Source organism: Polyodon spathula, chromosome 10 (genome assembly GCF_017654505.1).
Source record: "Polyodon spathula isolate WHYD16114869_AA chromosome 10, ASM1765450v1, whole genome shotgun sequence".
In the NCBI taxonomy this organism is placed as follows: Eukaryota; Metazoa; Chordata; class Actinopteri; order Acipenseriformes; family Polyodontidae; genus Polyodon; species Polyodon spathula.
The window spans coordinates 48,022,770-48,036,498 of NC_054543.1; the positions used below are offsets into that span (position 1 = coordinate 48,022,770).

The 13,729-nt window shown below is 39.5% G+C and overlaps 1 protein-coding gene across 4 annotated transcripts in view; it reads left to right on the top strand.

Annotated features, from left to right (window-relative positions):
* Nucleotides 1-13,729, top strand: part of LOC121322486 (tyrosine-protein phosphatase non-receptor type 4-like) — a 60,760-nt gene that overhangs the window by 39,042 nt on the left and 7,989 nt on the right. For all 4 annotated transcript variants that reach the window (XM_041262545.1, XM_041262544.1, XM_041262546.1 and 1 more), the window contains 10 exons: nucleotides 1,238-1,372; nucleotides 2,381-2,542; nucleotides 6,340-6,499; nucleotides 8,203-8,286; nucleotides 10,079-10,135; nucleotides 10,382-10,538; nucleotides 10,751-10,917; nucleotides 11,864-11,954; nucleotides 12,037-12,098; nucleotides 12,645-12,791. In XM_041262545.1, coding sequence (XP_041118479.1) covers nucleotides 1,238-1,372; nucleotides 2,381-2,542; nucleotides 6,340-6,499; nucleotides 8,203-8,286; nucleotides 10,079-10,135; nucleotides 10,382-10,538; nucleotides 10,751-10,917; nucleotides 11,864-11,954; nucleotides 12,037-12,098; nucleotides 12,645-12,791 — 1,222 coding nt within the window. The remainder of the gene's footprint in view (nucleotides 1-1,237; nucleotides 1,373-2,380; nucleotides 2,543-6,339; nucleotides 6,500-8,202; nucleotides 8,287-10,078; nucleotides 10,136-10,381; nucleotides 10,539-10,750; nucleotides 10,918-11,863; nucleotides 11,955-12,036; nucleotides 12,099-12,644; nucleotides 12,792-13,729) is intronic.

Genomic DNA, 13,729 nt, shown 5'->3' on the forward strand with positions numbered 1-13,729 from the left:
GTTTGATCTGTAACATAATAATAACAGGAATCATTTTAACATTACATTCTTACGTCTGAATGTCAGAACTATAAATAGACATGCAGTGCTGTGGTACAGTGTGCAGTTGAATTGTGTACAGTGCTGAAATTATTTATTTTCAAATTACAATGGAGGTTGGCCCACTGTAACCGGTTCAAACTGGTAGCCACTCCCCTTGCAACAAGTGGATTGGAGAAGCAACACGAGAAATGTTTTCTGCATTTTTCATCCGTTTAGTGTCGGCGAGAATTGTAGTCTGGAATTCAGCTTATCTGTGCATGACCTCTATTTTTACCTTGTTCCACTTTCTTTTTGGAGCCATGTAGAATGGATTTGTGCTGCTGCTTCTGTGCTCCTGGGCTCTTCTGTCCTTTTGGGCTCTGGTTTTGTAGTCAGCATGTGGCTGATGGCAGTGTGGGTGTGTAATTAAACTTCTTTACTTTTAATGGCGTGCACAGGCAATGTTTGCTGAAGAACTTCTCTTCTAACAAATTCATACAGAGGTTTTCATCTAGTTTTTCAGTTTAATCATTTATGTCTTTGTTCATTTAAGAAAACTCTTACTTAACTGCTCCAGCTCCAGCACTGAATGTTTTTATTCCCCGATGTGAAGGAAACCGATTTATGATTTAAAAAAAATAAAAAAAATAAATAGCCCTAGAGGTGTCATTTTAATGTAGGTGTGTTGTTCATCTGCTACAGTATTATGATGATTATTATTTTATGTATAAAATTATCTTTTTAGTTCATTGTGTGGCATGATAATGTTTACAAAACAAACATTTAAACACATTCTGACATTAACTGTTCTGACCATGGATGCAGTCTGTCACTGCTTTCTGACCCAAGCACAGTGCACTTATCAATACTGACCCTGTGACAATGTAAACAGTGTAAGCTCAGGTTTATTTAACATGGTAGGGTGTTCAGCTGAAGGCTTCATGGTCGCAATTAGACATGTGTTTAAGGCTGCAGGCAGATATGACAGTCCTGGATTGCTCAGTTATGTACATGAAAACATTTTCCATTGTGCTAATGTTACATTTTACACCACTTTATCACAGATGCTTGTATTGTTAATTTCTAGCTGCTCAATGAGAAAGTTGTGACTTATTCCAGTTTTGCAAGGTTTTTGAGGTTTTAGAAGACGCACGCTGCTCATTTGTTCGAGGGGCATGCTTGCATTGTTCCTAAATGACTTGCATGACTGTTTCAGGTCCCCGAGTAAACCATTGTCCCGGAAGCTGATGAGTGGGATGGACTGGGATACGGTGAGCCGGAATTCCCTTTCGGATGAGCGGCTGGAGACACAGAGCCTCCCCACACGCTCCCCCCCTGGAACCCCTAACCAGTGAGTCGAGCACACCAAGCGACATTCCACTGCTCACAGGAATACTCCACACACACATCTTAGTGATGTTCCAGAGCAAATCTTGTTAGTTTTTTATTTATTTAAATCTTTAGCCCTCCAGGATGAACCCTTCTTGATATTACAACAGGTTCCTGAGGGACATCAGCCACACGCACACACACACATGCACACACACAAGCACACGCACACAAGCACACACACACGCACACACACGCACACACACACGCACACACACACACACAACACACACGCATGCACACACACACGCACACGCATGCACACGCACACACACTGCACACACACGCACACACACACACACACACACACACAATCCAGGTACATGTTCATAAGTATGTAATCGTTAGAGTATGATATTTTCATAATATGTAGGTTTTTTTTTTGTTTTTTTTAGTTATTTAAACTAATCCAGTAGTGTTACTTCTTGGTTGACTAATCCTAGCATTTGGGGCTTTGTATGCAGATACCTGTTGCATTATTATGGAGGAATAGCTGACTAACTTCTTTTAATTCAGAGGTTAGCTAAAATGGGATTTACCAGCACAAGAGCTCCTCCAGTCTAGTGTATTACTGTAATCATGTTTGTGTGCATTTCAAACATTTCAAAACGTTATTCTACAACCAGTTAATCTAAAGACCAAATGCAGTATAGTATTGAGTTGAAGTGCATGTTGCTGATCTGCTGCAACGGTTATGACCTGGGTCGAATCAGAAACAATAACAATGCATTTTTAATGTTTATGTATTCGGCACACATGTTAATATGGAGAATAAAATCTCTTCACATTGACACCTTTCATCAGTCCTTTGATCGCTTGTATATGTAACTGGGAATTCAACAACTGGCTCTTCTTCATTTGTAAAATGAGGGAAATCATGGTTAATCTTCCTTAATTCATTGTGAACTGAAGGCCCTTTCTTTTTAAGTTCACGCTGTTCATTTTGTCCTGTTTTTTGTCTTAAATCCAGTAGGAACTCCATGTTTGCACAAGAAGGAACCCGCTTACGACCGTCTTCTGTTGGACATTTGGTTGGCCACCTGATCCACACGTCACCAAGTCAAATCTTTGCCAACCACAAATCCCCCTCCTCCACACAAGCAAACAGTATCAGCCTGGACTCCTCCTCCCCGTAAGTGCTGTAGAGCTGCTGTGTTTTCAGGGTCCTGGTTCCTGAAGTAGGGACCCTTACACTGTCTGTCCACCTGTCCCACGATAACTGCCTTGATTGTGCACCAAACTTTAGTCCTGCACTCCCTGCCTCCTGTAGATGTTTCAGTTGCACCCTGAAATAGTGTTACAAGAGGTCCTGAGATCCCTGGCTTTATACAATGCTTTTTTTTTTTTTTTTTTGGTTGAATTTGCTCAATTGTGGTTGAATAATAATGTACAACATAGAAGGTAGATCTGTGTTATAATTTGGTATTTAAATTCAATTAATATTGGCCAATGTTTTTAGCTGAATAGATTGTTGCTATGATTGTTTTTCGTTCACTTTTATTTATTTATTTTTACCTTAAGCAGTCCACAAGCTCTGATATTTCAGCGAAGTGAAGTGGGGGTTTGGTATCTGGTGATGGTATGAAAAGGCCCGTGATCACATTCATGATATTTGCTTTCCATTGATATCCAGACTAACAGGTTTCCATTACCTGCTATTCCTGCAACATTTTTTTTCTTAAACTGTGGTTGATTTATACTTTGAGCCAAGAAACAACCAGTTCTTGTTAAACCGTATTATTCACATTTCTGTTGGCCAACAGAGGATGCATGCTTGTGAAGGCAGCATGTGTTTCTGCTGTGATTTTTCATTCCCAGCAGTGAGTTTCTATGTTTTTAATACTGCACTTTATTCCTTGTAAACTGTACGGTTTATTGCTACCGGGAACTTAAATTCAAAAACAGCTTCCCCTTCTAACTGACACAGAAAATGTGTGATGATTTAAATGATGTAGTGTTTCTTCCTTTGGAAATGAATAATATGTACTGGTAAAACAGTCTCTTGCATAGACATGCTTACTTTTAAAATCCCTAAATTGAGATCTAATGTAGGCCAGCACACCTTTGTATATCAAGCATCTCATCTCTGGAACTTGAATATTAAAACCTTTTTACATCACTTATTAATATGTATTTTAAGTGTGACCTGGGCTGCAAATCCTGTAAATACAGACTGACCGGGATCGTGTCGTTTGGAATTGTTCTGTTTGTTCTGTTTTTATTTGGTATTCCTGTTTGTATGATTTGAAGTGTTTTTGTCCTGTTTGAATGATTGAAGTGTTTTTGTCCTGTTTGAATGATTGAAGTGTTTTTGTCCTGTTTGTAGGATTGAAGTGTTTTTGTCCTGTTTGTAGGATTGAAATGGTTTTCTCCTGTTTGTAGGATTTGAAGTGGTTTTGTCCTCTTTGTACGATTTCAAGTGGTTTTGTCCTCTTTGTACGATTTCAAGTGGTTTTGTCCTCTTTGTAGGATTTCAAGTGTTTTTGTCCTCTGTAGGATTTGAAATGTTTTTGTCCTCTCTGTAGGATTTCAAGTGTTTTTGTCCTCTCTGTAGGATTTGAAGTGTTTTTGTCCTCTCTGTAGGATTTGAAATGTTTTTGTCCTCTCTGTAGGATTTGAAATGTTTTTGTCCTCTCTGTAGGATTTCAAGTGTTTTTGTCCTCTCTGTAGGATTTCAAGTGTTTTTGTCCTCTTTGTAGGATTTCAAGTGTTTTTGTCCTCTCTGTAGGATTTCAAGGGTTTTTGTCCTCTCTGTAGGATTTCAAGGGTTTTTGTCCTCTTTGTAGGATTTCAAGTGTTTTTGTCCTCTTTGTAGGATTTGAAATGTTTTTGTCCTCTCTGTAGGATTTGAAATGTTTTTGTCCTCTCTGTAGGATTTGAAATGTTTTGTCCTCTCTGTAGGATTTCAAGTGTTTTTGTCCTCTCTGTAGGATTTCAAGGGTTTTTGTCCTCTTTGTAGGATTTCAAGTGTTTTTGTCCTCTTTGTAGGATTTCAAGTGTTTTTGTCCTCTCTGTAGGATTTCAAGTGTTTTTGTCCTCTCTGTAGGATTTCAAGTGTTTTTGTCCTCTCTGTAGGATTTGAAGTGTTTTTGTCCTCTCTGTAGGATTTCAAGTGTTTTTGTCCTCTCTGTAGGATTTCAAGGGTTTTTGTCCTCTTTGTAGGATTTCAAGGGTTTTTGTCCTCTCTGTAGGATTTCAAGGGTTTTTGTCCTCTCTGTAGGATTTCAAGGGTTTTTGTCCTCTCTGTAGGATTTGAAGTGTTTTTGTCCTCTTTGTAGGATTTGAAGTGTTTTTGTCCTCTTTGTAGGATTTGAAGTGTTTTTGTCCTCTTTGTAGGATTTGAAGTGTTTTTGTCCTCTTTGTAGGATTTCAAGTGTTTTTGTCCTCTTTGTAGGATTTCAAGTGTTTTTGTCCTGTTTGAATGTTTGAAGTGTTTTTGTCCTGTTGAATGATTTGTCTACTTTTGCCATTGATTTTATAATGTTGTTTCCTGCTGGCTTCTCTTGCCAGGACCCCCATTTAATAATTAGATGCATCTGTCAAGGGCTTTATCCTGGATAAGTAAATACATTTGAAATGTAATTTGAAAAAGCAAATGATCTTACTGGGGGTTTTCATAAATGTTATAAATTTTGTTTATAACATTGTTGATAAAACCAGTTACCTTGTTATAAAAGGTAACTGGTTGAGTCTTCTGACTTGTCTGTCGTGTTCATGGTTACTGTGTTTGTTTTCCAATCGTTTTTACTGTAAACCATTTCCTGAAGGAGTCATGTTAACTAATTGGATGTGTAAATTGTATGTAGTGTGGGACTCTTAATCAGTTGGATCATGTGAAACTAGTTCTGTGGGACACCCTTTCAGTCTCTCAGGTTTCTTAAGTAACCCTCAAGATTCTCCTGCACAATTTGATAGATTCTTATTTTAATACAATTGCATTTCTGCTGGGAGACTGTGTATAAAACACACACACACCCTGTTGGTTTTATTTATTTATTTATTGTCATATTTTTTTGTATTGTGGAATTTGCTTCGGGTGGTAGCACCAAGCTCTGCTTCGTTTCCAGACTACAAAATAGGCTGCTTTCATGTCTGTCCTCTAAGCATTCATAGTGAAGCTCAGACTTGGTTGGGCAGAAATAAAGAGCTGCAGTGTGTGCCCAAGGCACGAGTGTTAATGCTCACAGCTTGTTATGCTAATACAGTTACCGTGGGATGCATCGTTACATTCCTTATTCTGTTCAATAAAATACATTCAGGCAGGTACGGGTATGTGCTAGAGTGCAGATGAATATCATTTACATGGAAAGTCTTTTTTTCCCCCTCACTGATTTTGGGATGGTACCTGCGGCCATTGTCTTACAAATGCAACACAGCTGGCCTTTTTTATCATGTTTTTGTTTAGTTTTATTCATCAAACTGCTGAGAGAACTGCTGATGCCCAATACTAGCTTGTCATTGCTGTGCTGAAAAACTCCTCTTCAATGGAGACAACTCGATTTGCTTGTGTCTTCATTTTATTTGTAATCCAAGCCTCCTGAGATGAAATACCAGCATTTCATTTTTTTGCTATTTGTTTAAACATTCACCCAGCACTGCTCAATTTGGTGGAATTGAAGAAAGAGAAGCATTCACACATGCATCCATGTATGTGACACAAGTAATCCTCTAATCTCCAGCTAATCCTACATTGAAAACAAATTAGCAAGAACATGCATGTACACGTGTGCATCTGCACCTCGCAGAGAGTTTGGAATTTGTATTGATATACTGCAAGAAAGTGCTAAAGTCGCTTATTCAAGACCCCTGGTTCGGATGTGCAGGTGCTGTAGTACAATATGTCATGGTCTAGCTGCCCACACTGTTCATTAATCTTCTTTAGATTTTTGTATTTTATTTTATTTTTTTTTTTTTTTTTTTTTTTTTAAGGTCACAAGATACAACAATAGATGGCCAGCCTCCAGCACTACCGCCCAAGCAGTCTAAAAAGAACAGCTATAACCAGATCAATCAGTGCCACTCCCAGCAGGAGCTGGATAACCACATTCATGAAATGTATGATGTCCCTGTCGCATCAGAAAAAGCAGTGGTAAGATTTAGTCGTAGTTCTCTTCAACCAGAGGGTCTGCACTGAACGCACAGGGCTAGAGGCCCTTGCACACTGGATCTGTTCCGTCATTCATCATCCATCTTCGAGAAAGTCGTGTGTCAATCCATTGCACACTGGATGCATTAATATCGTACTTCAGAACGCTGGTGAGCAGTGGAAGCTTTGTAGTAAATATACCTACTTTTAGTATTTTAATAAAAAATAAATCCAACTCTGTTAATTCTTACATAACTTTGAACACAAAAAATGTTAAATGTTGTATAAACATAATGATCAGCAAACACTGATGGAAGTTAACGTTTGCTAATTCTTACATTTCTGCTAGATCTACAGTAATGTTGTTACACAATACATAATAATAAAAAAAAACATGATATCTCGGTTGTCACAGCATCAGAAACCATATGACCAATATTACATTTTTGAAACACTCGCTCCTGTAGTAAATATATCTAAAAACTGGGAAGCTAGCAATGAGCTACCGAAATACTTTATCATAATGACCTTCTACTCTCTGTGTATGGAGCCAGAAATTCCATCACTTTCATGAACTGCCCCTCATCTGACTTTTCTGACAATAAAAAGTATATGCTTGTAATAACCTGTTTGCTATCAGTTCATAATGTCATGTTTTATAATACATATCATTCATGCCAAAATCCACGGCTATGTCTTTCCATGTGTTTTCTTTTTTTTTCAAAGCCTTTGTGATCTTTGTTGGATTTATCATTTAAGTAATTTTTGTTTGGCGACACACACAATTAGTTTTTCCATTTTGTTCAGGGAACTGCAAGAATCCATGTGTCTTCCCAGTCATGTTTCATTGGTCAGTATAATTAACGCACATCAAATCGGATCAATTTGAACTTGACGCACCATCGTTGTACAACAATTACGGACTCGTGTGCAAGGTGCAAAAAAGGAATGCACATGATCGTTTTTTTTCTTCTTAAAATGGCATACCTGATCGGATGCAGTGTGCAATGGCCTTAAGGGTTAAAAATGACTGATTCTTCAGAGTAGCCGTCACCCTTTAGCTGGATGCACTCTATACCTTACATCAGCTGCATCTGCTAGTCATTACAGAGCTAATACCTTTCCCTCTATTCCAAGAATTACCATAGCTGTCTGATGATTGGGTCAAACTGGGTGTTCTGCATTATAACAGCTCACGATGTACTATTAGTGCTGTATCTCATTCTATTAGATAGCCTACTATTACTTGTAAAACATGCTGAGATTTTACACAATTCTCATGGAGAAGCCTTATAAAGTAGGTTTCTCCAATTTTATGTCGTTGATTGTTTTGCTAACTTCAGGCCAGATTATAATAAACAAAACCATTGCATTTCTGTGTTTAAACCCTCTATCAAATCATATGACAATATATTTCAAAAGAAGTTGTTATTACAAGGGTTGTAAAGTTAAGTAATAGGTCTGAGTCTATGGCAGAATCCCATTTTATAAGTAACAGCAGTGAAGAATGGAGAGCGTTGTTGTTTGTGAGACGCTAACTGGTGACTTTAGGTATAGTGTGTACCTCTTATCACCCACATCATTCACGATTGTCAGCATGCCAGGAAAGGAAGTTAGTGCCTTGGGAGAGTTTCTTTGGGAGGGAGTTATAGAAATAAGTAAAGATAAGTCACTGACTCATTTTTTTCTTTCTTTCTTTCTTGCAGCTAAATGGTGTCGTTCCGCATGACAATCTTGTCCTGATCAAAATGAGTCCAGATGGAAATGGCAGGTTTGGGTTTAATGTGAAGGTATGCTCCTGCTGCACTGTAGTTTAATGTGAAGGAGTGCTCCTGCTGCACTGTAGTTTAATGTGAAGGAGTGCTCCTGCTGCACTGTAGTTTAATGTGAAGGAGTTCTCCTGCTGCACTGTAGTTTAATGTGAAGGAGTTCTCCTGCTGCACTGTAGTTTAATGTGAAGGAGTGCTCCTGCTGCACTGTAGTTTAATGTGAAGGAGTGCTCCTGCTGCACTGTAGTTTAATGTGAAGGAGTGCTCCTGCTGCACTGTAGTTTAATGTGAAGGTGTGCTCCTGCTGCGCTGTAGTTTAATGTGAAGGAGTGCTCCTGCTGCACTGTAGTTTAATGTGAAGGAGTGCTCCTGCTGCGCTGTAGTTTAATGTGAAGGTGTGCTCCTGCTGCACTGTAGTTTAATGTGAAGGAGTGCTCCTGCTGCACTGTAGTTTAATGTGAAGGAGTGCTCCTGCTGCACTGTAGTTTAATGTGAAGGAGTGCTCCTGCTGCACTGTAGTTTAATGTGAAGGAGTTCTCCTGCTGCACTGTAGTTTAATGTGAAGGAGTTCTCCTGCTGCACTGTAGTTTAATGTGAAGGAGTGCTCCTGCTGCACTAGTTTAATGTGAAGGAGTGCTCCTGCTGCACTAGTTTAATGTGAAGGAGTGCTCCTGCTGCACTGTAGTTTAATGTGAAGGAGTGCTCCTGCTGCACTGTAGTTTAATGTGAAGGAGTGCTCCTGCTGCACTGTAGTTTAATGTGAAGGAGTGCTCCTGCTGCACTGTAGTTTAATGTGAAGGAGTGCTCCTGCTGCACTGTAGTTTAATGTGAAGGAGTGCTCCTGCTGCACTGTAGTTTAATGTGAAGGAGTGCTCCTGCTGCACTGTAGTTTAATGTGAAGGAGTGCTCCTGCTACACTGTAGTTTAATGTGAAGGAGTTCTCCTGCTGCACTGTAGTTTAATGTGAAGGAGTGCTCCTGCTGCACTAGTTTAATGTGAAGGAGTGCTCCTGCTGCACTGTAGTTTAATGTGAAGGAGTGATCCTGCTGCACTGTAGTTTAATGTGAAGGAGTGCTCCTGCTGCACTGTAGTTTAATGTGAAGGAGTGCTCCTGCTGCACTGTAGTTTAATGTGAAGGTGTGCTCCTGCTGGGCTTTAGTTTAATGTGAAGGAGTGCTCCTGCTGCGCTGTAGTTTAATGTGAAGGAGTGCTCCTGCTGCACTGTAGTTTAATGTGAAGGAGTGCTCCTGCTGCACTGTAGTTTAATGTGAAGGAGTGCTCCTGCTGCACTAGTTTAATGTGAAGGAGTGATCCTGCTGCACTGTAGTTTAATGTGAAGGAGTGCTCCTGCTGCACTGTAGTTTAATGTGAAGGAGTGCTCCTGCTGCACTGTAGTTTAATGTGAAGGAGTGCTCCTGCTGCGCTCTAGTTTAATGTGAAGGAGTGCTCCTGCTACACTGTAGTTTAATGTGAAGGAGTGCTCCTGCTGCACTGTAGTTTAATGTGAAGGAGTGCTCCTGCTGCACTGTAGTTTAATGTGAAGGAGTGCTCCTGCTGCACTGTAGTTTAATGTGAAGGAGTTCTCCTGCTACACTGTAGTTCTCTTCTGTCTCAATTGTTCCACAATAAGGGAGAGAAATAATGGAAATGGAGCACGCAGAAGGCAACCTTTTACCTGCTACAAGAGCACAACTCGTGGTCCTGTAACTGTATTACACACAGCTTTATTGTTCATGTACAACTTACAGAATCCAAGTAGATGCGTTGCTTTATGATTCTAAGTTTTAATGTGTGTACATCTGTTTTCATTCAGGGAGGTTCTGATCAGAAAATGCCTGTGATTGTGTCTCGAGTGGCACCTGGAACATCGGTAAGTCATTGTATTGCTTTGTTCATGAAAGCTTTAATGTGATCAGCGACTGCAGCGAGCGAATGCAAAGTCAGCTGAAAGATTTATTTTAGTCTTTAAATTTTCTTATTACATGTGCAAGCCTCCGATGGGAGTTGTTTATTGCCCACATTGGTCTTTTTTATTTGAGCTTCAAATTGTAGTTACAGTGACGATACAGCCATCACATTACATTTTAACAGCTTATTTTTTTCCTTTGAATCGCAGGCAGACCTGTGTGTCCCTCGTCTGAATGAAGGTGATCAGGTTGTACTGATCAACGGCAGGGATATATCAGAGCACACCCATGACCAGGTCGTCATGTTTATTAAAGCAAGCTGTGAGAGCCATTCTGGGGAGCTTATACTACTGGTGCGACCCAACGGTGAGCAGAGAAACCTCACCATGTTGTTGTCGCTGTTGTCGTTTTTTTTAAAGTACTTCCTTTTCAAATAAAAACCTGTAGCTTCTCATTTGTGGTATTTTTTTTGATTGTTGGGAGCTCTGCCTCTTGTCTGGGGGGGGGGTTCCTGTGATGGATTACATATAAATGGGTGGTTGGACTACATCTTTAATGAATGTATGAATGTATTACAGCCATGTATGAAGTAGTGGAAGAGAAGCTGGAGAACGAGCCAGATTTCCAATACATCCCAGAGAAATCCCCCGTGGATGGAGCACTCCTGGATGACAATGCGCTGAGAGAGTCCATGTTGCAGCTACGGGAAGGGCTGAGCAGCGGAACTGTTCTGCCTCACTTTGATGTGAGTGTATGTTGTCTTTTCAAAGTGACTCTATATCACCACTAGGGTTCCATTATTGTACATACACATCTACATCACAACTTTTAATATGAAGCAGCTTGTTACAGGCGCTCCTTGTGGAAACGTTATTTGAGGTATCCACATCTGTAACCTCCTTTGCAATCTCTTCATACAAGTCAAACTTTAAATGGACACTTGTTATTCCTTCTATTGTAAAGTGTGTCAGTGGTCTATTTGTCCACTGTTCTGGTCGTCTACTTTTTCATGATATGGATAGTTCTGATTTTGCATTTACAGCCTTTCTGCCAACATACTGTAGTCATAGTATTAGACTGTAAATAGTGTGAAGCCTGCCTCTCTTTGGAACAGTGAATGAGAGCCATAGATGTGCATTTACCTTTGGGCTCTGAAGCAGAAGCATGACATAGTTGATCAAGCGTAATTTTTATTGGTGTGAAGGCATTTTGAAGCTATTGATAGCTGACTGTTGAAATCCTATTACTTCCTGTTTTTCATCAGACAATTTCCTGTGTGGTTATTGTTTCATGTCCTGCTGTTTTAAGCACAAGGGCTGTAATACTCAGCTGTACTGTAGCAATAAACACCAGATTTATAGAGGGAAACATTGCTTCTTGAATTGCTTGTATAAAAACATTTGGTTGATGAGGCAGGACAAATGAAGGTCAAACATAAATGTTTTGTTTATTAATAGTGTACAAAAGTGTGACTACAATTGTGGGTTCAACAATGTCTATGTTGGCTAAAACAGTTCCTGTACTTTCACCCATTTTCTTATTATTTCTTACCTGAGTGTTTTTAACAGATTGTGTTTCACAGATTCCTGATAGTACGCAATGGTTGTCTCCCTGTAAATTCTTTAGTCTAGGCAACTGTTTATGTGTTTACTTTGGAGCAGCATTTCAGACAAAATGCCTTTCTGTTACAGCAACTTTACAGGAAAAAGCCTGGAATGGCAATGTCTTGTGCCAGATTACCTCAGAACATTCCCAAAAACCGATACAGAGACATCTCACCTTGTAAGTATACAGCCAGTCGTCTCCAGATCTGCAGATCGAAACTTCTTGAACAGCGTAACAAACGTGTTCTTTTCTTTTGTAGATGATGCAACACGGGTTATTCTACAGGGTGCAGATGACTACATCAATGCAAATTATATCAACGTAAGTATTGACCTACTGTAAAACGTTCCCTCAAAAATAATGAGATGTTTCATTCATGGTTTGTTGATATAATCATAGTTAACAGTTTATTTATAATTTGTCACTGTATTTTAATCCTCCTTGTTGTTAAACACCTATAGTGCCTGTTCTATATACACACACACTGTTTCAGTTCTGTCATGTTGATGTTTTATTTCTTAATGGTTTATTTCCCCACAGTGTGGGAGACTGCCGCAACATGTCTCTGTGCTGGTAAACCACAAATTCCAGTGGCAGTCGACCATTTAATACATTCAATATGAATGATGACTGAAGAATGTAGCATTATCCATTTCTATAAATTCATCCTAGCCTGTAGTGGGATCAGATTAGTTCATGTAATTAAAGATGACCATATCCTTTAAACATCTGGATTGTGCAACAACCAAAGGACGACCAAGCTTATGTCAATCACGAAAACAAGTGGCATCACAAAGCTGTGAGACAAGACTGTCCTTTTTTTTTTTTTATATAAACGCACAAAGATTTTACTTTTCTTGCCTGCAGATGGAAATCCCTTCTTCCAGCATCATAAACCGGTACATCGCCTGCCAGGGTCCTCTGCCCAACACATGTTCAGATTTCTGGCAGATGACTTGGGAACAAAGCTCCTCCATGGTGGTGATGCTGACCACTCAAGTGGAGCGTGGCAGGGTAAGCATGCACTTCTGCCGTCTTACAGGGCAAGGTTAGGGTTAGACAAATATCATATGCAATAAACTTGAACCAGCTATATACATGGACATTGTTATGGACATTTTATGAAGTGTAAGTAGGCTTGCTACTTTACGATATTAATTGGTAAAGCTCCCAAAAAATCTGAGTTCAGCTGAAATAAATTTTATATAGAATAAACGTTGGTGAAACCACACGCTATTTTTTTTTTTATTTTCTTACCAAAAATAATCATTTAAAAATCCTCTCTAGTTTGTGTAGTTTTTATACTTGCTGTCTGTCCCGTCTCCGTTCCACTCTGAGTGGCTAGGGGTCGCTGTCAATCATCTCAGTGGTCCGTCAGTACTGTAGTTTCACTGTCAGTCATTTCACCCTGTTCTGACAGATCTTCTTGACTGAAGCAGAGCTACAATGCTCTTATTCGCTTAAATGACTGCCAATCATCAAAACCTGCACTGACTGTGCACGTTCATTTGCCAGTTACAGCGCCTGTCATTCACAGCACCTACTTTGAAATTAGCAGGTTAAGGTGTAGGTAATCTTTTGCTATAGGTATATGGTGACAGTAACTAGTTTGATTTGAAAATGGGGCGCAAGAGGAAAACACTTAATGAATATTGTGCACAATACCCTGACCGACGGCTGAAGTCTCCGCCGCAGGATGAAGCGGCCTGTCTGCCTTTCCTTCCAGTGACTTCGAGTCCAGCTGTGCTGAAGCAGGAGAGGGGGAGCTCAGATCCTGAATGATAAGTGCAAGTTAGCTCTGTTCAGCTATCTAATGTTTTTTTATTCTGTGCATATTATTTTTACTCTTAAATTTATGCTATAAAAGTCTGTGTAATACACTTTTATATGCTGTGTTTTCTGTGGTTTATTTCAGGCATTTAATTTAAATATGTGTAGGATCTATATCTATA